Consider the following 25,496-nt stretch of genomic DNA (forward strand, 5'->3'; position numbering starts at 1 on the left):
TCCTGGCATATTAAAACTGTGTGCCAGACCGAGACTCGAACTCGGAACCTTTGCCTTTAGCGGGCTAGTGTCTACCAACTGAGCTACCCAAGCACGACTTACGCTCCGTCCTCACAGCTTTACTTCTGCCAGTACCTCGTCTCCTACCTTACAAACTTTACAGAAGCTCTCCTGCGAACCTTGCAGAACTAGCACTCCTGAAAGAAAGGACATTGCGGAGACATGGGTTACCCACAGCCTGAGGTATGTTTTTAGAATGAAATTTTCACTCTCCCGAGTTCGAGTCACGGTCCGGCACACAGTTTTAATCTGCCAGGAAGTTTCAGCACAGATTTGAATTACACCGGTTGTCGTCCAAAGTAGGTTGGGGCGATGAGATCCACTGCACTCTGACCGTGTACATACTAGTTTACTGAAAAAGATCGGACCTCTACGGCCGATGACGATCGCCGGAGGAATCCATCGATGTCGCTGCTTTCTTAATAATCGGGGCTAGGAGAGATGGCTCGCGACTCTTTCACTACGCACAATACATACAGCCGGAAGCACAAATTCTGCCACGGCTACGCACACGGAACAACCTCATTAGCTTGTGCGCTCACCGACGCTGTACGTGAGTTTGGGCGTCTGAATGGAGCACGCGGTGACGTCAGCAATTAGAAGTGTCGCATTTAGCGGAGCAGAGGAAGAAAGCCCGAAAGAAGTGAATAGCCAGCGGCAGCGGTGGGCGCCGTTAGCCGTTGTGCTCGCAAGAAGCGGACGTCTGCCCACTGCTGAATGGGCAGCGGGACCGCTCGTGCCGTCTGGTGTGTGTGTGTGTGTGTGTGTGTGTGTGTGTGTGTGTGTGTGTGTGTAGAGGGGGGGGGGGGGGGTAGGAGGGTTGGAGCCGCGTCGGATCCGGCCCCCTCACATCACACTCAGCTTCCGTTGGTCGCTCCTCTCTTGTCTCCGCCCCTCGCTCCCCTTGACCCGATTACCAACTTGTCTCGCGATGCGCAGCTTAAACATCTGGGCCACATACAATCACCGCTGGGATGGTTCCTTAGAGACGCGCCTGCCTTCTCAGCGTCCCTGTTTTTTTTTAACAGTCAACAGATTTTCCTCTGATTTCCTGACACTCTACATCTTTTTTTCCGAGCCAGTGCTAATCCAGGGAAAAATATAGATGGGCTTCAATGCCATTAATGTAAAAAATTACTTGGTAGTGAAACGCCTGGTTAAATTCGCAGGACAGAACAGGAAGTTGGAATTGCGGAAAGGGGCCATAAATGAGCGGCTATCAGTTACACTCGAACACTTATAATTTTATTTAATTGCCCAAACATTACAGCGCAAATTCCCGAACTTAACTATCGACTGAACATGTCACACAATCTTATGACTTAAGGGCACAATCTCTTTAATTTTTTAAACGGCTGAAGGCCCATGATTTAAAACACAACTACAATAAATTTTCAAAAGGCAGAAAGCGCAACGTTTTATCCTTAAATAGTATTTCAAATGAGGCTGAAGACCCAAACAATCTGACTTGAAAAGTAAGGAATTTTAATTTTAAAACGGCTGAAGGCCCATGATTTAAAAACACAAAAAAATGGTTCAATTGGCTCTTAGCACTATGGGACTTAACAGCTGTGGTCATCAGTCCCCTAGAACTTAGAACTACTTAAACCTAACTAACCTAAGGACATCACACACATCCATGCCCGAGGCAGGATTCTAACCTGCGACCGTAGCAGTCGCACGGTTCCGGACTGCGCGCCTAGAACCGCGAGACCACCGCGGCCGGCTTTAAAAACACAACTACAAAAAATTTTCAAAGGCAGAAGGCCGAAAGTTTTATCTTCAAATATTTTTTAAATGAGGCCGAAGGTCCAACCAATCTAAGATTTAACAAGTAAGGAATTTAAATTTTAAGACAGTTGAAGGCCCATGATTGAAAAGCACAACTACAATAAATATTTAAAAGGCAGAAGGCCCAAATCTTTATCCAAGAAATATTTTAAATGGGGCTGAAGGCCTAAACAATGCAAGACTTGACAAGTAAGGGACTTTCAATTTTAAAATGGCTGAAGGCCTATTATTTAAAACCCAACTAAAAGCATACAAATTCAAACCATCAGCTACGAGTCATTAAAATACACAATCAAACACCAATAAGAAAAGGCAGCACAGCCAGCGGCGCTCAGAAGTTTCTGGGGGTCGCTTAGAGGAGACAGGTAGTCTGCCCAACTATATCCGACCCGCCGGCAACCCAACCAAGAGACAGTCAATGGACCCACCGACAAGACGACTTGCTTCCCTCCCGTCCAGCACACAAGGAAGTCCAAAGCTAAAACTTAAAAGGCGTAGCCACGCAGTACCAAGTATGCATAATCTGTCAAAACTACACACACGTGTTGTACAGCGAGAACACAGTGAAGAAAGGACACTGCCTGAATTTTACGTCAGCAGCCAGGGCAGGTAACCGGAACGCTAATGGCCACAAGGCAGAACATTTCGCTGGTGCACTTCGACTTCAAACAATCAAAATACAGTTAAACTCCACCGGATGGTGGCCAAACTTTCGCCAACTCGAACACGCTGTATCTCACGGGAATACCCCCAATAGCCAACCATGAAAACCAACAGCACAATCGAACAGACTGGCTTCGGTAATTAAATCACCACTCAGCTTTGATGCCTGGGATCGGTGAGCCACGAACGTCGTAGCAATCGGAACAGCGGAGATTTCCTGGCTGATCCACACCAACCGCCCGACTGCCGCACACCGGCTAGCCGGAAACAGTCAGCACCAGACCAAAGATAATACACGATGAGAATATTGATACACATCGCTGTTGCCATACGTAGAAAGAGGAAGAACCACTGCATAATCGCAATAACCGCAGGAAACCAAATGCAGAGTAACAGTCAAGGTTTAAAACAATGCATAAGCCGGTGTTACGGTAGTACCACTTTGCCATAACTATTGGTATCTGGACCATATTCATAAATACTGTGACAGGAAGTTGGTATGCTCAAAATGAAGAAATGAAGATCATATAAGAAAGGACTGCAACAAGCAAGTCGCGTTTATTCCTTGCCTCAACAGTGGCAAGAAACTTTACAATTCCTCAGGTAGGAATTGCCTCACTTGCAAAACGCTGGAACAGCGATTAATTTCCTGCACTGACTATGGCTAATGCCATCAGCGAGTCAAGGATACATAAAAAGAAGTCCATGAGCAAAAGAAACCACAACCAGGGTCCTGTGTCAACAATAGACTTTGGACGGCAAGTGGGGCGTCCCGTAATGGTGCAGGAAGATAAAGAACAGAGTTGCACTACGAGTGGTACAATTATGAGAATGACTTCCGCATTACCAGCACAAGAGATTCCTCCTAGGGGGACTGGGAAGGAATTTATGATGCAGCTTGCATGTTTGGAGCAGCCGGCCGTCTTTACTATCGTGTTGTGGCACGTGGTACGCGTGGGGCACAACCGTGACAGAAAAATCGCATTCCTAGTACTGGAGGCTGTGGATAGAATACACAAGTCGATGATTCTCACCACTGACTCTGTAGTCCTGTAAGACCGTCTCCAAGATGTCTTTATAATAAGTAACAAAGATTTTAATCTGAATTAAATGTATAATCTAGCTGTCCTGGCCATGGTAGTGTAGCAGCCCCTGGTCAGAGTGCAACGAGCATTGTACTTTTTTGTATGGAACTGGGGACCTAGAGACGTCCCTCCGTAGCTCTCCGTGGTACACAATCCCACAACAGACTACAGCAGTCCAGTCACCCCACCGGCACCTCAAACCGAACCCAGGCTTATTGTGCAATTCGGCCCCCGGTGGCAGAGATGTGACAGAGATGCCACAGGTCACAATCTATCCTACCTTACAGAGCACACAAGCCTCCGAAGGCCCCGTTCCATGAAGAGTTGTGGACGTCCAACGATTTAGGGGCTAGTGGTAGTTTCATTGTCCTACCTCTTTCCGTAGATGCTCACGACAGTAGCGCGTGAACATTCGACCAGCTTCGCCATTTTCGAGATACTCGTTCACAGGCTTTGCCCTTTGTCTGGATAGCAGTGTGCGGCTGTTTGTGATGATGCTGTGGTGTACGGGAAGGTGTCGCCCGCCGTTGAGTGACTGTAGGAGGATACAAGATGACTTGGACAGGATTTGTGATTGGCGTAAAGAATGGCAGCTAACTCTAAATATAGATAAATGTAAATTAATGCAGATGAATAGGAAAAAGAATTCCATAATGTTTGAAAACTCCATTAGTAGTGTAGCGCTTGACACAGTCACGTCGATTAAATATTTGGGCGTAACATTGCAGAGCGATATGAAGTGGGACAAGCACGTAACGGCAGTTGTGGGGAAGGCGGATAGTCGTCTTCGGTTCATTGGTAGAATTTTTGGAAAAAGTGGTTCATTTGTAAAGGAGACCGCTTATAAAACACTAATAGACCTATTCTTGAGTACTGATCGAGCGTTTGGGATCCCTATCAGGTCGGATTGAGGGGGGACATAGAAGCGATTCAGAGGCGGGCTGGTAGATTTGTTACTGGTAGGTTTGATCATCACGCTAGTGTTACGGAAATGCTTCAGGAACTCGGGTGGGAGTCTCTAGAGGAAAGGAGGCGTTCTTTTCGTGAATCGCTACTGAGCAAATTTAGAGAATCAGCATTTGAGGCTGACTGCAGTACAATTTTACTGCCGCCAACTTACATTCCATGGAAAGACCACAAAGATAAGATAAGAGAGATTAGGGCTCGTACAGAGGCATATAGGCAGTCATTTTTCCCTCGTTCTGTTTGGGAGTGGAACAAGGAGAGAAGATGCTAGTTGTGGTACGGGGTAGCCTCCGCCACGCACCGTACGAGTATGTATGTAGATGTAGAAGTCGCTTATTTCAATGGATTTTTCCATTTGCAGCTCATATATTTACTAGGGTGATCCCCGTGCGTGTCTGCTCCGCTTACAGACTTTTGTTACGGCGTTATGTGCACGCAACGCCACCATGTAGAATTCAGCGTCGCGGTGGACAGTGGGTGTTGGCTTATCAGGGTATGTGATACCAAGGGAGTACGCTCTGCCAAAATCTCCACAATAGCTTGCAGAGTGTGGATGCAGACATATACTGTCTGACAAAAAAGGGAAGCATCGAGAAGACGTGGTATTATGTCGTTATGACTTTGTGTACTACACACAGTGGGTGAATATGTAAGTGATCAATGTCGCAGTTCCCTGTGACAGGTACAACGACTACGAGATAGCATTCGTGCTGTTCGTATTTAGTGTTGTTGCTAGGCCTCTTACACGCCAACAGGTGGTCATATCCCTCAATCACACATGCAGCACCACAAAAGGTTGCTTGAATTCCAATCCGGTAGAATAACTTTACCACCTCGTAGGAACAGGAACACCTCCTGTTCGAAGAGAAATAGCTGTGAAGAGGAAAGAAAGAAAGACAGACAGCAGAGAAGGAAAGACTGAATCCTATGTATGGGCACGAGTCGCACCAGTAGTGACTGAGGCCAAGGAAGAGTTTCCCTGCAACATCTTCGGCACTGCTGAAAAAGCTAGGTTTCAACAATGGAGGGCTACTTCCCCCATACTGGAAGAGTTTCAGGCAGTCTACCTTCTGACTTTTATGGGAAAGAGACGACTTGGAAGTTCCTCAATAGTTTGAGATTTGCAATTGGCTGATCAAAGATTAATTTGGCAAGGAGGGGCTCCAGTGAGCAAGGTAGTATCCAATGTGACTGTGAGAAAACCAGACTGTTCATCGTGCTTCGTCGTCGACTGTGTCCACCCTCCTGCGCACAAAACGAATTTGATCAAAGAACAGAAAATGCGTTGGAAGTGGGCAAATTTTGGACAAAATTAATATAGTCATAACTGTGTATGATATGTATGTTTCTGATAAGACAATAACACCAGACATTTTAGGTATATTATGGGCGATAACGACGCCAGATGTTGAGTGATCATTGTGATGGACGCGGAGATGTTTTGTACTCATATGTAGCACGGTTATCAGCATATGAAGTTTGGAAAGGGGCCTCATTATGGGTCTCCATGTGGCTAACTAGTCGAATGGTGCAATACCCAGAATTATGGAGCATTCGGATGAGGAAAGGAGAAAATATAAAAATGCAGTAAATGAAGCTGGCAAAAAGGAATACAAACGTCTCAAAAATGACATCGACAGGAAGTGCAAAATGGCTAAGCAGGGTTGGCTAGAGGACAAATGTAAGGATGTAGAGGCTTATCTCACTAGGGGTAAGATAGATACTGCCTACAGGATAATTAAAGAGACCTTTGGAGATAAGAGAACTACTTGTATGAACATCAAGAGCTCAGATGGAAATCCAGTTCTAAGCAAAGAAGGGAAAGCAGAAAGGTGGAAGGAGTATATAGAGGGTCTATACAAGAGCGATGTACTTGAGGACAATATTATGGAAATGGAAGAGGATGTAGATGAACATGAAATGGGAGATACGATACTGCGTGAAGAGTTTGACAGAGCACTGAAAGACCTGAGTCGAAACAAGGCCCCTGGAGTAGACAGCATTCCACTGGAACTACTGACGGCCTTGGGACAACCAGTCCTGACAAAACTCTACCATATGGTGAGCAAGATGTATGAGACAGGCGAAATACCCGCAGACTTCAAGAAGAATATAATAATTCCAATCCCAAAGAAAGCAGGTGTTGACAGATGTGAAAATTACCGAACTATCAGTTTAATAAGTCACAGCTGCAAAATACTAACGCGAGTTCTTTACAGACGAATGGAGAAACTAGTAGAAGCCGACCTCGGGGAAGATCAGTTTGGATTCCGTAGAAATATTGGAATACGTGAGGCAATATTGACCCTACGAGATATCTTAGAAGCTAGATTAAGGAAGGGCAAACCTACGTTTCTTGCATTTGTAGACTTAGAGAAAGCTTTTGACAATGTTGACTGGAATACTCTCTTTCAAATTCTGAAGGTGGCAGGGGTAAAATACAGGGAGCGAAAGGCTATTTACAATTTGTACAGAAACCAGATGGCAGTTTTAAGAGTCGAGGGACATGAAAGGGAAGCTGTGGTGGGGAAGGGAGTGAGACACGGCTGTAGTCTATCCCCGATGTTATTCAATCTGTATATTGAGCAAGCAGTGAAGGAAACAAAAGAAAAATTCGGAGTAGGTAAAACTTTGAGGTTCGCCGATGACATCGTAATTCTGGCACAGACAGCAAAGGATTTGGAAGAGCAGCTGAACGCAATGGATAGTGTCTTGAAAGGAGGATATAAGATGAACATGAACAAAAGCAAAACGAGGGTAATGGAATGTAGTCGAATTAAGTCGGGTGATGCTGAGGGAATTAGATTAGGAAGTGAGACACTTAAAGTAGTAAAGGAGTTTTGCTATTTAGGAAGTAAAATAACTGATGATGGTCGAAGTAGAGAGGATATAAAATGTAGACTGGCAATGGCAAGAAAAGCGTTTCTGAAGAAGAGAAGTTTGTTAATATCGAGTATAGATTTAAGTGTCAGGAAGTCATTTCTGAAAATATTTATATGGAGTGTAGCCATGTATGGAAGTGAATCATGGACGATAAATAGTTTGGACAAGAAGAGAAAAGAAACTTTCGAAATGTGGTGTTACAGAAGAGTGCTGAAGATTAGATGGGTAGATCACATTACTAATGAGGAAGTATTGAATCGGATTGGGGAGAAGAGAAGTTTGTGGCACAACTTGACCAGAAGAAGGGATCGGTTGGTAGGACATGTTCTGAGGCATCAAGGGATCACCAATTTAGTATTGGAGGGCAGCGTGGTGGGTAAAAAACGTAGAGGGAGACCAAGAGATGACTACACTAAGCAGATTCAGAAGGATGTAGGTTGCAGTAGGTACTGGGAGATGAAGAAGCTTGCACAGGATAGAGTAGCATGGAGAGCTGCATCAAACCAGTTTCAGGACTGAAGACCACAACAACAACAACAGTGGCCCTGTGTGGGACTCCATGGAAACGTGGGGACCGGCATGCCCGTTCGGTCGACCACGTCTGACCACCACAGAGGATCACCGTATTGTGCATCAGGCACATCGTGTCATCTCCAAACCCGCACCTATCAGACTACAAGAAAACGACTCCCTGAACATTTAGCCTGTACAATTGGTTGGCGACTGGCAGCAGCCGGATTACAAAAGTACCGTCCCATGCGAAGGCTGCCGTTAACACTACAGCACAAACGGTTGCGTTTGGAGTGGCGCTATGACCGCTAATGATTGTCGTCGCGTTGCGTTCAGTGAGGAATTGCAATTCTACACTACTGGCCATTAAGATTGCTACACCCCGAAGATGACGTGCTACAGACGCGAAATTTAACCGACAGGAAGACGATGCTGCGATATGCAAATGATTAGCTTTTCAGAGCATTCACAGAAGGTTGACGCCGGTGGCGACACCTACAACGTGCTGACACGAGGAAAGTTTCCAACCGATTTCTCATACACAAACAGCAGTTGACCGGCGTTGCCTGGTGAAACGTTGTTGTGATGCCTCGTGTAAGGAGGAGAAATACGTACCATCACGTTTCATTAAGGTCGGATTGTAGCCTATCGCGATTGCGGTTTATCGCATCGCGCCATTGCTGCTCACGTTGGTCGTGATCCAATGACTGTTAGCAGAATATAGAATCGGTGGTTTCAGGAGGGTAATAGTAACGCCGTGCTGGGTCCCAACGGCCTCGTATCACTAGCAGTCGAGATGACAGGCGTCTTATCCGCATGGCTGTAACGGATCGTGCAGCCACGTCTCGATCCCTGAATCAACAGATGGGAACGTTTGCAAGATAGCAACCATCTGCACGAACAGTTCGACGACGTTTGCAGCAGCATGGACTATCAGCTCGGAGACCATGGCTGCGGTTACCCCTGACGCTGCATCACAGACAGGAGCGCCTGCGATGGTGTACTCAACGACGAACTTTGGTACATGAATTTTTTCGGATGAATCCAGGTTCTGTTTACAGCATCATGATGGCCGCATCCATGTTTGGCGACATCGCGATGAACGCATATTGGAAGCGTGTATTTGTCTTCGCCATACTGGGGCATCACCCGGCGTGGTGGTATGGGGTGCCATTGGTTACAAGTCTCGGCCACCTCTTGTTCGCATTGACGGCACTTTGAACAGTGGACGTTACATTTAAGACGTGTTACGTCCCGTGGCTCTAGCCTACATTCGATCCCTCGGAAACCCTACATTTCAGCAGGATAATGCACGACCGGATTTTGCAGGTCCTGTACGGGCCTTACTGGATACAGAAAATGTTGGACTGCTGCCCTGGCCAGCACATTCTCCAGATCTCTCACCAATTGAAAACGTCTGGTCAATGGTGGCCGAGCAACTGACTCGTCACAATACGTCTGTCACTACTCTTGATGACTGTGGTATCGTGTTGAAGCTGCATGGGCAGCTGTAGCTGTATACGCCATCCAAGGTCTGTTTTGACTCAATGCCCAGGTGTATCAAGGCCGTTATTATGGCCAGACGTGGTTGTTCTGGGTACTGATTTCTCAGGATCTATGCACCCAAACTGAGTGAAAATGTAATCACTTGTCAGTTCTAGTATAATATATTTGTCCAATGAATACCCGTTTATTGTCTGAATTTCTCCTTGGTGTATCAATTTTAATGACCAGTAGTGTACATTACCCCTGATGTCTATCGTTGGCGTCTATGGTGGTGACTTGGGATGGGATCCCATTGTTCTAATGACTTGGAGAGGCACAGCCGTGTTACTTCTGGCGTTATGTTGTGAGAACCATCGGGTATGATTTCGGCTCAGGGCTGATAGTGACTGAGGGAAGGTTGACGGTATAACGGAACATCACGGACATCCTGTGTCCTCAAGCGTTACCTTCCATGCTCAAGTATTTTGTTGCCATTTTTCAACAGGACAATGCTTGTCCAGACATGGTACGTATCTCCGTGAACTGTTTGTTGGTAATGAGGTACTCCCGTGGTCAGCAAGATCCGCAAATCCGTCCCTTACAGAGCATGTGTGGAGCCAGGCTGGACTCCAACTCCATCCTAGTGCCAGTATCCAGTATCCAGCTGCCGCCCAGCTTGGTTCAGGGGAGTATGCGAACGCAAACCGAATCACTGAATGTATCCAAGCCAGAGGTGGTGCAACGTCATACTGAAAAGTGGTTTCATATTGCCATGTTCTTTGTAAATTTGAGTCGATTTTGTAATCACTGAAATAACATTACATACGAAAAGCTATTGATAGAATTCGTCTTGCCTTTCGCTCTAGGAGTAAAGCGCCAGACTGGAAAGCGAAAGGTCGCTGGGTCGGACAACGGAATATATGTCTTCCTTTAATCTAGCCTTCACGTCTCAGTTACTTGAAAATTAACTAGGAACGACACGTGGTCTGAATTCCGCTTTAAACCGTAGGACCCCTTTCCCATTGTAGTGAGGTAGGCTAGAGTCACTTATGTCGCCGAAGTGGCGTCAATTGGCTTTCTTCAGGCTGTTGATCCACTCAGTGTGCAAAGGGCATCAGTGTGGCACCAGTGAAGTGCCGAAATTTACAGCTTAAAGAAAAATAAATGAGAACTGATTGGACTACAGTTGTTTGGTTTTTCTTCTACTCATACAAAATTATTGTTATTACTAGCACAACTGAAGCTATGAGGTCGGGTTGTCATGAGTGGGTAGCTCAGCCCCTTCCTCACAAATTTGGGATAAGGTTTAGGAACTGTGAGAACAAGGCTGCAAAAATACTCTCATAGATATTCGAATGTGATGTTCAAAAAATGTTCAAATGTGTGTGAAATCTTATGGGACTTAACTACTAAGGTCATCAGTCCCTAAGCTTACACACTATTTAGCCTAAATTATCACAAGGAGAAACACACACACCCATGCCCGAGGGAGTCCATGACTGCAGCGCCTTAGAAAAAAAAAAAAAATGGTTCAATTGGCTCTGAGCACTATGTGACTCAACTGCTGTGGTCATCAGTCCCCTAGAACTTAGAACTACTTAAACCTAACTAACCTAAGTACATCACACACATCCATGCCCGAGGCAGGATTCGAACCTGCGACCGTAGCAGTCGCACGGTTCCGGATTGCGCGTCTAAAACCGCGAGACCACCGCGGCCGGCGCAGCGCCTTAGACCACTCGACTAATCCCGCGCGGCCGAATGTGATGCAAATGTGTAAATAAAACAGCTCTCTCAAAGTGTGGTTTTAGCCCTCATATTCTCCAAATAGACACAAATACAGCCAATAAATGGACGTCCAGTGGTTTGTGCAAAAAAGGGTGAAATAATGATGTGTGGGAATGGAGGATTAACGTTGGTGAACATTAGGAAAAAATCCGTTGGTCTTTGCATGAAAAAGTATCATCGGACAAGAAGCATTACAAATTATTTCATTATGGAAACACAACCAATGAGCGAAGAATTGGCAGCGCGACCGCTACGGTCGCAGGTTCGAATCCTGCCTCAGGCATGGATTGTTGCAAAACATTTCGAACTCCTGAATAGATTTGCCGGTTGTTGAGCACATAGCGTAACCGCTGAGGCGTTGTTTCGAATCTCGTAGGTATTAACTTTGTTTTCATTTTTATTAAATATTTATTAACAAACATAAATATTTGTTAATAAATGTTGAATCATAATTTTTCAGTAGAAGGAACGCCTTTCTGTTTTCAATTATTAATCACATGAAAATGTGAGTATTCGCGATGAATTAAAACTTGGTGCAAGAATACGAACCCTCAAATAGAAAATCAGTATATTATTTCGAGAGATTGAACGGTATTATTGACGTGCACGGTGTCCAGATGAAACCTCCCTGATTTCCAAATCGGTAAAAGGTGAGAGATGGATACTTGCGGTTTGTGGAATCATATAAAGGAACTCAAAAAGACTCAACAGAGAGCCCAATGCTTGGTACAATATTTGGAAACGAAATCATGCATCGCTGTCCAAACAAATTTCCAACCTGAATTTCAAAAAGAACCACCAGATACAAAGCCGACTGAGGTTTGGTGTGATAAGTTCCTCGCCTGTGGAGTGTAAATAGACAGTTAGGTTCTGACAGAAAAAGCACATCTGAGGAGATCAGAGAGACTTCCCGAAGAAGCCAATGAAAGTCACTTCGCTGAGTATCAGGAGAGCTAAATATTCCTCGTTCAACACTCGTTAAGGTGCTACATGAACAACTTCTCCTGTAAGTTTACAAAGTTCAAACTGAGCAAGCGGTGAAACGAAACGGCTTGCAGCTTTGAAACTAATTTGTCATTCAGAAGTTGGACATAATAGGACAAAAACCCAGCTATCTAGGAGAAGTCTTTTCCTTTGAAGAAGCAAACTTCCACACATGTGGGAAGGTTAGTCGGCTCAACGTTTGCATCTGGGGCTCGAAAAACCCTGCCAGGTTTTGGCAATATGTAAGAGACAGCGAAAACACGAATGTGTGGTGTGCGCTGATGAAAGACGACATTGTTGGACCATTTTTCTTCTCTGTACAAATACCAACAGAAATCGCTTATCTGGACATGTTTGAGTAGTCTACTGTCCCTCAGGTTCTTTCCCTTCAGCCAAATATGCCTGGACTAAACATTTCTACAGCAATGGATAGAACGTTATGGACCAACCATGTTTATGTTTATGTGAAAGACACTGTGTGTGCCTCGTCTGTAAGTGACCATGGCGGTCTCCGTAGAGAAACTGCAGATGCAATAGCCTCCATCACCACAGACATGCTCGTGCACACACGAGTTAAAATAGACGTTTTACGGTATACGGAAGGGGCCCGCATAGAAGTGTATTAATTTCATGCACAAAACTTTTTGAATTTCTTTGCTTGATTACGCCAACCACAAGTATCATGTCTCACAGTTATTTTAATGTCATTTTAAATTAAGGAGGTTTCATGTGGACTCCTTGTAAATGACTTTTTCATTTCACTATAATGCATACCACATATCTACCAAATATTAATTTATTTGCAGCGATTAGTACTTAATATAGGAAGATTTTATTTAAAAACCTACGACTCAATGTTTGTTAATTAACTTATTCATTTGTTAATAAATATCGAATTACAATAAATGTAAGATGCAGGTTTCTACCTTAAGATTCGACCAATGACTTAGGATCACTAGATGTTCAAGATATAGTTTTCTTTGAAATATTACCTCATTTACTTATGATTTTTGTAAAGCTGCTTGCTAGTCTCTGTTAGACGGTATTGTTTTCTTCAGCACTTGTAGTTCTACATTCTTTAGATTCGTTATCCTTCAATCGTCTTTAGTATACCAATGCAGAGTCTTACAGGTAATCGACCATGATGAGTGGTAGGCATATCTCTGAATTATAAAATCATTTCAGTCAGTTTTAACTGTTTGAGCTCAAATACTTCCCTCATTATAAAGAATCCCGGAGGAACTATCCTGATTGTTTGTGAACTGTGATAAAACGTTCGCTTCTGTCATAGCAGTATTTTTTGTAGTATAATTAAGAAAACCAATACATGGCTCATTACATGGCTCATCTTTAATCATCTTTATTACTGCACAGCTAACGTTGCCCATCTATTGATTTCAGGGTCAACAAAAATTTTATTTTCAGTTCTTCATATAATTTCTGATCGAATTTGAATATTTAAAATGCTTTCATAATCTATTCATAAAGACGTATAGTCTTACGTTAAAGTTTTAAAGCAATAAGTCAAATAATTTTAAAACTTTCATCCTGGCACATTTGACACAGTGACAATTGGTTGTTTTATAAATAATATGTCTGTATAATTAGTAATGCAGTAGCTTTGTATCTTCTTTGAAATAATAACATCAGTGTATTTGTAGAAATACAGCATCTTTGCATTCGAAATTCTTTGATGTTTGTGTTTTCAAATGTGCTGTGTAATGGAAAGTGTGTATATGTACATAAAGAAGTTTACTCATACTGTGCTTCATACCATCCACCGACTACTGGAAACAGTAAGTTAGTTTTCTGTTTGTCTAAGTTTTGTGAATTTATATTCACGATGTGCTACCTTGTAATATACCGTTGTCATCTTACAGGAATCAGAATTAACTGAAATCTGAAAAAAAACTGAAGTAGCTTCTCAAAGCACCTGACTATGAGCCCGCAGTGCTTATAATGCATCGAACATTGAAATAAAATCACGATTGTGAGTGAAGGGGATTGTTCTTTATTTTACGAAAATAAGACAAGTATTGAAGTTATTGCAGCAGGACATAGAGAACATAACGACTGCAATCAAACTTAACATAAAATTTCAAATCGTCTCGTTGACACTCCCCCCTCCCCCCTAAAATAGTAGAGAAAGGAAAAAGAGTTTATTTCTTATTACATTTTCACTGTACATGCAGGAAAACACCAGCGTCAGGCATTGTTTTAAATTTATTACATATTTACTACCAACTCTTCTCGCAAGACGTTTTGCAGACGGTATCTAAATCTACCATTGAAGACACGTGCAAATTTATATCATTATGTGGCACATATTCCAGGACATATGACATCATAAACATTGAGATGTGAAAAGAAACTAGCTCTTCGTAAAACAGAGGGAAAATTAACTAGACTACACCCATACAGCGTATGATATTGTTTATTTTTTTCATCAGGTTGTGGTGAATTATGCAAAACCAGTAAAACAAAGATAAGTAGGGTTGTGCGTCTTAAACAATGTCTCACGACTTGTACGTGGCACGTTACCTAATTTGAAAAATAATCAGACGAATGATGTTGTTTTGCACATGCAAGTTCGATTCTTTAAAGAATGATGTGTGGGGCGGTTACTGGTACGCTTATAAGCCACTTGACACTGCTACGAGCGGTGCACCACACAAGACTAACAAGTGTCGCGCACTGCTGCTCTCCACAAAACGTGGACCGCCAACTCACGTAATTGTTGCGACCTCGCGCTGGGCAGCTGACGCGAAGAGACGGACCCAGCATCCAAAGTGGCCCCTATCGGAAGTACCAGCTGCTGCTAACATACCTCAGCTAGCGTTGAGGTACTCCGTTATACGGCGTCTAAAGGAGCTATTTGGATGTGGACAGGTCTTCACAGTCAGCGACCGGTATCGGTGAGAAATAAAACTGCTCAGCTGGTACGAACCGAGGCCCCCGAGAAAGACACGCCGTGGCACTTTCGTCACAGCACTGCAGATGTCACGAGTGCTCGCAGCCGTCTCCGCCGGGGAGCAAGTAATTATTTGGTTCAAATGGCTCTGACCACTATGGGACTTAACATCTATGGTCCTCAGTCTCCTAGAACTTAGAACTACTTAAACCTAACTAACCTAAGGACGACACACAACACCCAGCCATCACGAGGCAGAGAAAATCCCTGACCCCGCCGGGAATCGAACCCGGGAACCCGGGCGTGGGAAGCGAGAACGCTACCGCACGACCACGAGATGCGGGCTGTAATTATTTCAGACGAGTTCAATAAGTCTAGACTGCGAGTTTAAATGCACGAAAACTCTCGATAACACGCGACAAAATTAAGACTTTTAGTGGGTACCTGTTCGATTACATATTGACCTCGCGTGGCGCCCTGGTCGGAGCCGAGCGTTCTCGCAGAGTGGCGGACAAGTCCACTAGTGTGACGTCACAAGTTCGTTGCATGGCCCATATTTATCGCTGATCCCGCACTAACGCGTGGTCTCACGTCGATATGAGCTAATAAAAATTTCTCGGGTTTCCAGTTCTTAAAGCCCGTCAGGTATATAGATGATCACACGAAGTTCACGATGGACGGCGCCTTCCTGTTGCTTGACGCCCTTGTACGTCTACAGCCACTGTGTTTACTGAAATCCCACCTTTACTGAGCGGTACCCGCGAGCAACCAGCTAGCACCACCCAGCATAGCCTGTTCTGAGGCCGCCGGTGCAGCGAGCGTAAGCCGTTCAAGGCGCTGAAAATCTCCCGCAAGAGCTGAACCACTTATGGCAAGGTAAAAAGAAAAAACAAATTTCGGGAGCCATTTCACCGAAGACAGGTAAACAGAAGGTCCCCGAGGAGGAAGCGAAGTAGTTTACTGTTTTGCCGCTCTGTTGCTCAGCGTCAGGGAAGGTTCGCCGACTGATGAAGAGGCATAAAATCGATTCGTTCCCCGCGAAAATTCGACAACGCGTTATGCTGCGGAACGACAGGAGTATAGAAAATGTCCTGGTGGTGTGGACAGTTTTATGTCGGATGGAGCGTGCGTACTAGTGAACAGCGCCGTATGAAACACGAGAGGTGTTATCGACTATTGTATCGCGAGAAATGAGCGGTAGGAAACATGCTCCGGAATAGAGACACCGAACTACGATAGGCGAGACATCTATCATGAAACGCACAAGTGGTTTTCTGGGACTGCCTAACAAAAGATACGATAGGGGTGCAAACATGTGACAACAGCCTAGCGGTCTGCAGCTAGGCACAGCTTGTACCCGATCATCTGAATGATGATGTGGACATGGCTGGGGCGCAACAAAATATTTCATTCAGGGCTGGGCACCAATACGTAGCAGGCGGTAGCACGGACAGAAGCAGCAACCACGCGCTAGTCACCGCTTGACGATCGACGAGGAGCACTCATGCGAAAGCTCGTGGATATTTAACTAGTCGTCGCGACTTTAACCTAATTTTTTTGTTATTATTGGTCATTACTTACACAATAACCAGGTTGCTCAAGGCACGTGGACTGACTGACAAGGCCAATGTCGCTATCCACCTACACTGAAGCGCCAAAGAAACTGATATAGGCATGCGTATTCAAATACAGAGATGTGGAAACAGGCAGAATACGGGTCTGCTGTCGGTTACTCCTATATAAGACAACAAGCGTCTGGCGTAGTTGTTAGATAGATTACTGCTGCTACAATGGCAGGTTTCAAGATTTAAGTGAGTCTGATCGTGGTGTTACAATCCGTGCACAAGCGATGGGACACAGCATCGTCGAGGTAGCGATGAAGTGGGGACTTTCCCGTACGACCATTTCACAAGTGTACCGTGAATATCAGGAATCCGGTAAAACATCAACGCCCACGCGTGAACCCTTGATGACTGCAAGACACAAATCTTTACCCCTCGCCCGGGCGACATTAGACTGTTCATGACCAGAAACATGTTGCCTGGTCGGACGAGACTCGTTTCAAATTGTATCGATCGGATGGACGTGTATGGGTATGGATACAACCTCATAAATCAATGGACCCTGAGTATCAGCAGCGGACTAGTCAGGCTGGTGGAGGCTGTATAATGGTGTGGAGCCTGTGTAATTGGAGTGATTTGGGACTCCTGATACGTCTAGAAAGGTGACACATACGTTAGCATCTTGTCTGACCACTTGCATCTACTCATACCCATTGTGCATTCCGACGGACTTAGGCAATTACAGCAGGACAATGCGACACCCGACACGTCCAGAATTGCTACAGACTTGCTCCAGGAACACTCCTCTGAATTTAAACACTTCCGCTGGCCGCCAGATTCCCCAGACATGAACATTATCGAGCCTATCTGGGATGCCTTTCAATCTGCTGATCACTCCACCCCTCGCACTCTTACGGATTTATGGACAGTACTGCAGGATTCACGGAGTCAGTTCCCTACAGAAATACTTCAGGCATTAGAGCAGTCCATGCTACGTCGTGTTGCGGCACTTCTGACCGCGCGGAGTGGCCGCACGGTTAGAGGCGCCATGTCACGGATTGCGCGGCCCCTCCCGCCAGAGGTTCGGGTCCTCCCTCGGGCATGATTGGGACTGTTGTTCTTACCATAAGTTAGTTTAAGTAGTGTGTAAGTCTAGGGACCGGTGACCTCAGCAGTTTGGTCCTATAGGAATTCTCACACTTTTTTGCGGCACTTCTGCGTGCTCGTGGGGGCCCTGCACGATATTCGACAGTTGTACCAGTTCATTTGGCTCTTCAGTGTAATAGTGTGCTGGTTTACGACTGAATCGTAAGGCATCTGCAGACCACCACTGTACATATCTTACGCGTAAGGAACCATTGTCTTATGCACAGTTCACGTGACTTTAGTCGATCGCTGGGAGATGGTACTGGCGGATGTGAAAATTATTTCTATCCGAAATGAATTTTGTAGGACCGTTACATTTTGCAATATACACGCAAGTGTTCACCTCATATTTCCTGAGCCGTTCAAGATATTGTAATTCTGTTTTCACCGAAATGAATTGTGAAAAACTCCTCGCTAAATGACGCATAGTACCTTTTCATAGCTAAATCAATATGTCCTCGCTAAATGACGCATAGCATTTTTGCGTAGCTATGTAAATAGGTTTCATGTTCAAAGGTATTGCAATTTCTTCGAAACTTGGAATCGAATTTTGAGGAGTGAAACACTTCTGAATTTGTCCCTGTGACGATTTCGATACTATTAGCAGAGATTACTATAATTATCTTTGATAAAGCGAAGTTGGTTTCGATATATTATTAATTACTGTAACTATGAAAAGACACTAGACGTCGCTTAGTATGGACTTTCCCACAGTTCATCTTAGTGAAAACAGAATTACGATATCTTAAACGGTTCCGACAATATTTACCCTAATTACTCGGTACGAGAGTAGTGTGGGACATAAAACAGCGAAAATATCATTTACTCCATAACTGGCACTGAGTTACAAACACAAAATCGTTTCTCACATTCCTTTCTCAATAAATAGCACTGCAACTGAATTTAACAAAATCGAGAAATGCGAAGGAAACTTACGTGAATCTTCCTGTGCGCTTGCAAAAGCCAGGAGAAAAGAATGGCCCTACTATAAAACATGATCGAGGAGTAAACAACTTACTCCGTTTAGCCACTGGGTGCTCCTTTCGTTTACATTTGCAACTTTTGGTGTCACGAAACTGTATGATCTTCCGTTGTCGGCAACGTATGGCTCACAAGTTCTTACACAGCTGCTTAGATTCCACCATAGCATGACTTTTTCCCTGTATGTCTTCCTAGTGCTAGCTGATACAAATCAGGAGTCTGATATGCCATGTTGTATATATCTGCGGGAGAATAACATTCTTCAGTGTATCGTTAAATATTAAGTCAGTTTTCCATGTCTGTGAGTTACAAAACATAAAGAAGGGGAAAAACGGTTGTTATCTTGTTGCGCATAAAAGAAAAATGTGGTCACAGGGTATTCGTCTTTATTTACGCCGCTACGCGAGGCCGCTTGCGGATGAGATTGTCGTCTACAGGAAGGTTACAATGCCAGCAAAAGTCGGTTGCTTGATTTGGGGAAGGGAACCAAACAGCGAGGTCGTCGCTCCCATCGGGCTAGGAAAGCATGGGAAAGGAAATCGGTCGTGCCATTTCATAGGGCATCTGTCTAAAGCTATTTAGGGACATCACCGAAAATCTAAATCTGGATGTCCGAGATTGGATTTGAACCGTATTCCTCCGGAATGCGAGTCCAATGTGCTCCACCTTGCTCGGTCGTTAGAAAACTGTAACGAAGTTAAGGGAGACCTGCTGATGATCGACGGTTGATGCAGGGAGTAGTAGATAAGCACTCAAGATAAATCAATGTGATGTACTGCACGTAAGCAGGCGGAGATACGCATGGTCAATCGCTGGTACGATAACAACCGTAAAATATCTCGAACAGTCGTCTGGTGTGATCGTAATGGACACAAGCACATAATCATAAGATGCAAGATAGATCTAGTTCAAGAATTCTAAAGAAATGAAATAATTCATCCAGAAATACGTGTCTCGTAAAGCAATGATCACTTCCTTATCACCGCTTTTTGGCAACCAGTAATAACAGTCTACTTCTTGTTAAAACTTATTTACTTACACGTTTTGAGCATGGTCCATCATCAGACTATCAGCGAAAAGAACTTATTACAGAGTATAGTGTCAAATGACGACTGCAGTATCCATCGTAACCAACTGGAATCCAGGCATCGAGTGCACGTAACAGCGCAACTCACAGAACCCGAAGAAGATAACTGGGTCGGTCGTCGACATATTGTACTTGAAACTGATATAACAACCAGGTTGAACACGTAGAGGTTCACCGTCAGATTCTTGATTATTGCTCAGTCTTAGACTGACAGGTAGTGCGCAAATAGCAATGTAACATGTTACGGGTTGTCTTTGGACAAATATATTATACTGGAACTGACATGTGATTACATTTTCACGCAGTTTGGGTGCATAGATCCTGAGAAATCAGTACCCAGAACAATCACCTCTGACCGTAATTACGGCCTTGATACGCCTGGCAGTGAGTCAAACAGAGCTTGGATGGCATGTACAGGTACAGCTGCCCATGCAGCTTCAACACGATACCACAGTTCATCAAGAGTAGTGACTGGCGTGTTGTGACGAGCCAGTTGGTCGGCCACCATTGACCAGACGTTTTCAATTGGTGAGAGATCTGGAGAATGTGTTGGCCAGGGCAGCAGTCGAACATTTTCTGTATCCAGAAAGGCCCATACAGGACCTGCAACATGCGGTCGTGCATTGTCCTGCTGAAATGTAGGGTTTCGCAGGGATGGAATGAAGGGTAGAGCCACGGGTCGCAACACATGTAATGTCCACTGTACAGAGTGCCGTCAATGCAAACAAGATGTGACCGAGACGTGTAACCAATGGCACCCCATACCATCACGCCGGGTGATACGCCAGTATGGCGATGACGAATACACGCTTCCAATGTGCGTTCATCGCGATGTCGCCAAACACGGATGCGACCATCATGAAGCTCTAAACATAATCCGGATTCATCCGAAAAAATGACGTTTTGCCGTTCTTGCGCCCAGGTTGGTCGTTGAGTACACCATCGTAGGCGCTCCTGTCTGTGATGCAGCGTCAAGAGTAACCGCAGCCATGGTCTCCGAGCTGATAGTCCATGCTGCTGCAAACGTCGTCGAACTGTTCGTGCAGATGGTTGCTACCTTGCAAACGTTCCCATCTGTTGATTCAGGGATCGAGACGTGGCTGCACGATCCGTTACGGTCATGCGGATAAGATGCCTGTCATCTCGACTGCTAGTGATACGAGGCCGTTTGGATCGAGCACGGCGCTCCGTATTACCCTCCTGAACCCACCGATTCCATATTCTGCTGTCAGTCATTGGATCTCGACCAACGCGAGCAGCAATGTCGCGATATGATAAATCGCAATCGCGATAGGCTACAATCCGCCCTTTATCAAAGTATGAAACGTGATGGTACGAATTTTTCCGCCTTACACGAGGCATCACAACAACGTTTCACCAGGCAACGCCGATCAACTGCTGTTTGTGTGTGAGAAATCGGTTGGAAACTTTCCTAATGACAGCACGTTGTAGGTGTCGCCAACCTTGTGTGAATGCTCTGAAAAGCTAATCATTTGCACATCACAGCATATTATTCCTGTCGGTTAAATTTCGCGTCTGTAGCACGTCATCTTCGTGGTGTATTAATTTTGATGGCCAGTAGTGTAGTTGCGGAAGTCGTGGTGTTAACACTGGCACACCCATGGGTCGTCGGCCCATCGTTAGGAGTGTTCGGTGCACTGTGTGTTCCGACACGCTTGTACTCTGGATAACTTTGAAGTCTGATGTTAGTTCCGCCACAGCTCAACGCCTGTCCTGTTTTACCAGTCTACACTTCCTACGACGTTCGACATCTGTGACGGGGGGTGGCCGCCCAAACCAATCACGTCTGGACGTGGTTTCACCTTGGTTTCGCCACTTGTTGAAGACACTCACCGCAGCACCCGACACGTCGTACAGTTTCCGAAATGCTCGTGACGAGCCGTCGGGCCATCACAGTCCGCCCTCGGTCAAACTCAGATAGATCGCGCGCCATCCCCATTCCACACACGGACAGCCGGCTCACTGATACTACATGCAATCGGCGCGTCTCTAACTAGTAGTCCTTCCTCACTAGGTGATGCTGCTATGTCTTGGATGGGTTTATATCGATGGTAAGTCCGTCGTGAAACGTTCTGGCTGATCAGTGTAACATCTTTATACCTAACCGCATCGTTTGGTTTAACAGGGCGTCACGTCCCATCTACAGAATTTTTCGCTACAATGGTATTGAGTTAGAGAAGGGGCCATGCCCATACAAACATGCGTAAATTTTATAATACATTTCTGAAGAAAAAATGGTTCAAATGGCTCTGAGCACTATGAGACTTAACTGCTGTGGTCATCAGTCCCTTAGAACGTAGAACTACTTAAACCTAACTAACCTAAGGACATCACACATATCCATGCCCGAGGCAGGATTCGAACTTGCGACCGTAGCGGTCACGCGGTTCCAGACTGTAGCGTCTAGAACCGCACGGCCATTGCGCATTTCTGAAGAGCAGAAACCATTTTATATCAGAAACTTCCAGTTGCCACCAAAGGATGGACAAGATAAAGATGGTGCATACACACTAATGTCTGCTATGCTGCATTTTGCTTGTGACTGTATTCTGGGTACCTTATGAATCAACCTGTGCCCTCATAACACACTCTTTTCTTGCTACAATGAATGTGGGTGATATAAACTTACATACTGTAACACAATCCTTCCTCTGCAAACAGAGTGTAAGTTGTCTCATCAATATCGTCGGGTTCGTAGAGGGGTCGTCTCCAGCACTTTCAGATTCGATTACAGACCACAGAAGACGGATAAAGTATCTCGTAACGGTGTACGCTGTTTCACCTTGGGTGCAGTTGCTACATGGCGACTCCGCAACACCATGCTGAATACGGTTGTGCAGTAAAACAGTTTTTTTCCCTCTCCTGAAAAAGTTGCTTTCAGAGACATAACCCTTTTTTTAACTCACCGATTCAGCTATACAGATACGAAGGAAAGAGGTATGTTTTTTCAAGAGCTCTTTAAGTAAGTGCCTGATCATTAAGAAGATGCTCATCAAAATCCAATGGCAGACGCTACAAGAGAGGCATTGCAGATCACGGAGTATTTTTCTGTTAAAATTCCCAGAGCTTGCGTTCTTGGACGAGTAAAACCAACGCATCAAGTCTCCTAATTTACGGCTCATGAAGTGTCCAGAAGAAAATAAGAGATATTAGAACTCATACGGAGCCGCGCGGTGTGGACGCGTGGTTTGAGGCGCCATGTCACGGACTGCGCGGCCCCTCCCGCCGGAGGTTCGAGTCCTCCCTCGGGCATTGGCATGTGTGTTGTTCTTAGCATAAGTTAGTTTAACTTAGTTTAAGTAGTGTGCAAGTCTAGGGATCTATGACCTATGCAGTTTGATCCCTTAGGAATTCGCACACATTTGAACATTTGAGCTCATAGGGTGTTTTAGCAAGAGTCCCCAAGCACTATTCACGAATGCAACAGGAAAAAGAAATCGTTGTAGTAGAACACTCCGACACGCACTCAGAGGTGTCTTGCGCAGTGTATACGTAGATGTAGGCCAACGCGATACGGAAACATTCCAGTATCTGTGTCCGAAGAGTCCGATGACCAAACTGTTTTGTAGATAGAGTACAGTGGCCCAGTGTTTCTTTTTTTAAGTTTATGGTAGGATCTTATGGGACCAAACAGCTGAGGTCATCCGTCCGTAAGCTTACACACTGCTTAATCTAACTTAAACTACGCTACAAACAATACACACACCCATGCCCGAGGGGGGACTCGAAACTCCGACGGGAGGAGCTGCGGGAACTGTAACAGGACGCCCCTAGACCGCACGGCTACCCCGCGCGGCAAGCGATGATTACTAACTTTACCGACTAGTGAAACCGTACGTATACCGTTTTTCCCAACATACGCCCCAGGGGCCCGTACTTAAGGCACCATAATGTCTCGCGACGGACAAGTGACGTTCGGCTTTGCGGAAGTTACTGTCAGTTGTCTAGTGCCCCTTCGCTCCGGAGGCGGACGTTTCGGATGGCTGGTCGGTTGCCCTTGATTTGTTGCTGCATTCTTTTGTGCTCGCCAACGAAAGCACGTTTTCTTGCCGCCCTTGTAAACTCCCAGAAAGTCAGCTTTTGGGAAGTCGGTTTTACCGCCTCCTCTGCTACTTTTACCGTGAGAGCTTCGCTCCTGGTGTGCACCAGACGATGGAGAGACCCCCCGAAGTAACGACCGGTACTCTTTTCCGCCAGTCAGTGTCGAAGCCCGGCCTTGTCGGGGATAGAGGCTAGAAGTACAAAACGGCGCCTCAGTATAGATGGAAGGGTGTACTGCATACAATTCCTGCGACCACGTCGTCATGTTAAATACTACAACCTTTGAGAACAATCGTAAGTTTCATACAGCAGGACAGTCATATTATTGTCTTGAATTTATCGCTTCTTAACATTCATTATCGATAGCAAACACTCGATTTTTACTAGCAGCTGAACCTTCTTTAACTCTCCAGCCTAAATTTTCACCCGGTAGAAGTTGGGTGCTGTGTAAGACACCGATGCGACAAAAGTCATACATGAACTCGACGTGACATGGACTCAACAAGTCATTGGGAGTCCTCAGCAGGAATAATAAACCATACTGCCTCCATAGCCATCCATAATAGCGAAAGTGTTGCCGGTGCTGGAGTTTGTGTCCTTACTGACCTCTTGATTACGTCGCATAAATGTTCGATGGGATACATGTCAGGCGATCTGGATGACCAGATCATTTGCTCGATCTGTCTACAATGTTCTTCACACCCATCGCGAACGGTTGTGGTCCGGTGACATGGTGCATTGTCATCCTTAAAAATTCAGTTGTTGTTTTGTAACATGAAATACATGAATGTCTGCAAATGATCTTCATTTCCAGCGAATGATCCGTTCATTTGGACCAGAGGACCCAGATGCTTTCACGTAGACTGAGCCCACGCCATTTGGAGCTACCACAGGTTTGCGCAGTGCCTTGTTGACAATTTGGTTCGATGGCTTGTTGGGTTCGGCGCCTCACTCTAAGCCTACCTTCTGCTCCTACCGACTGAAATTGAGACTCATCTGACTAGGCCATGTTTTCCCAGCCGTCTAGGGTCCAATCGCTATGGTCACGAGCCCAGGAGAAGCGCTGATGTTAGCAAGGGCAATCGCGTCGGTCATCTGCTGCCATAACTCATTAACGCCTCTTTTCGTTGAACGTCCCACGCTGATTTCTGCAGCTGTTTCACGCATATTGCTACTTGTAACCACTGAAAATTCTATGCAAACGCCGCTGCTCTCGGTCGTTAAGTGAAGGCCGTCAGCCATTCCACTGTCCGTGGTGGGAGTCAATGCATATAATTTGGTATTCTCGGCACACTGTTGACACTGTGGATCTTGGAATGTTGAATTCCTGAACGATTTTCGAAATGGAACGTCCCATGTGTGTAACCCCTATTACCATCCCTCATTCAAAGTCTGTTCGTTCCCGTCGTGCGGCCATAATGACGTCGAAAACCTTTCACATGCATCACCTGAGTTCAAATGACAGCTCCGCCAATGCACAAGCCTTTTACACGTTGTGTACGCGATACTACCGCCTTCTGTATATGTGTAGC

At 45.2% G+C, this 25,496-nt stretch overlaps 1 protein-coding gene across 2 annotated transcripts in view; it reads right to left on the reverse strand.

Annotated features, from left to right (window-relative positions):
* LOC126336574 (uncharacterized) overlaps positions 1-25,496 on the reverse strand; it is a 144,351-nt gene that overhangs the window by 51,555 nt on the left and 67,300 nt on the right. The window contains exon 1 of one of the 2 annotated variants that reach the window (XM_050000427.1): positions 14,946-15,029. The exons of the other annotated variant lie outside the window; for it this stretch is intronic. Coding sequence (XP_049856384.1) covers positions 14,946-14,999 — 54 coding nt within the window. The 5' untranslated portion in view covers positions 15,000-15,029. Of the gene's footprint in view, positions 1-14,945; positions 15,030-25,496 lie in introns of those variants that run through there. 2 annotated transcript variants of the gene reach the window in all.

The sequence above is a fragment of the Schistocerca gregaria genome, chromosome 2 (assembly GCF_023897955.1).
Source record: "Schistocerca gregaria isolate iqSchGreg1 chromosome 2, iqSchGreg1.2, whole genome shotgun sequence".
NCBI classification, from domain to species: Eukaryota; Metazoa; Arthropoda; class Insecta; order Orthoptera; family Acrididae; genus Schistocerca; species Schistocerca gregaria.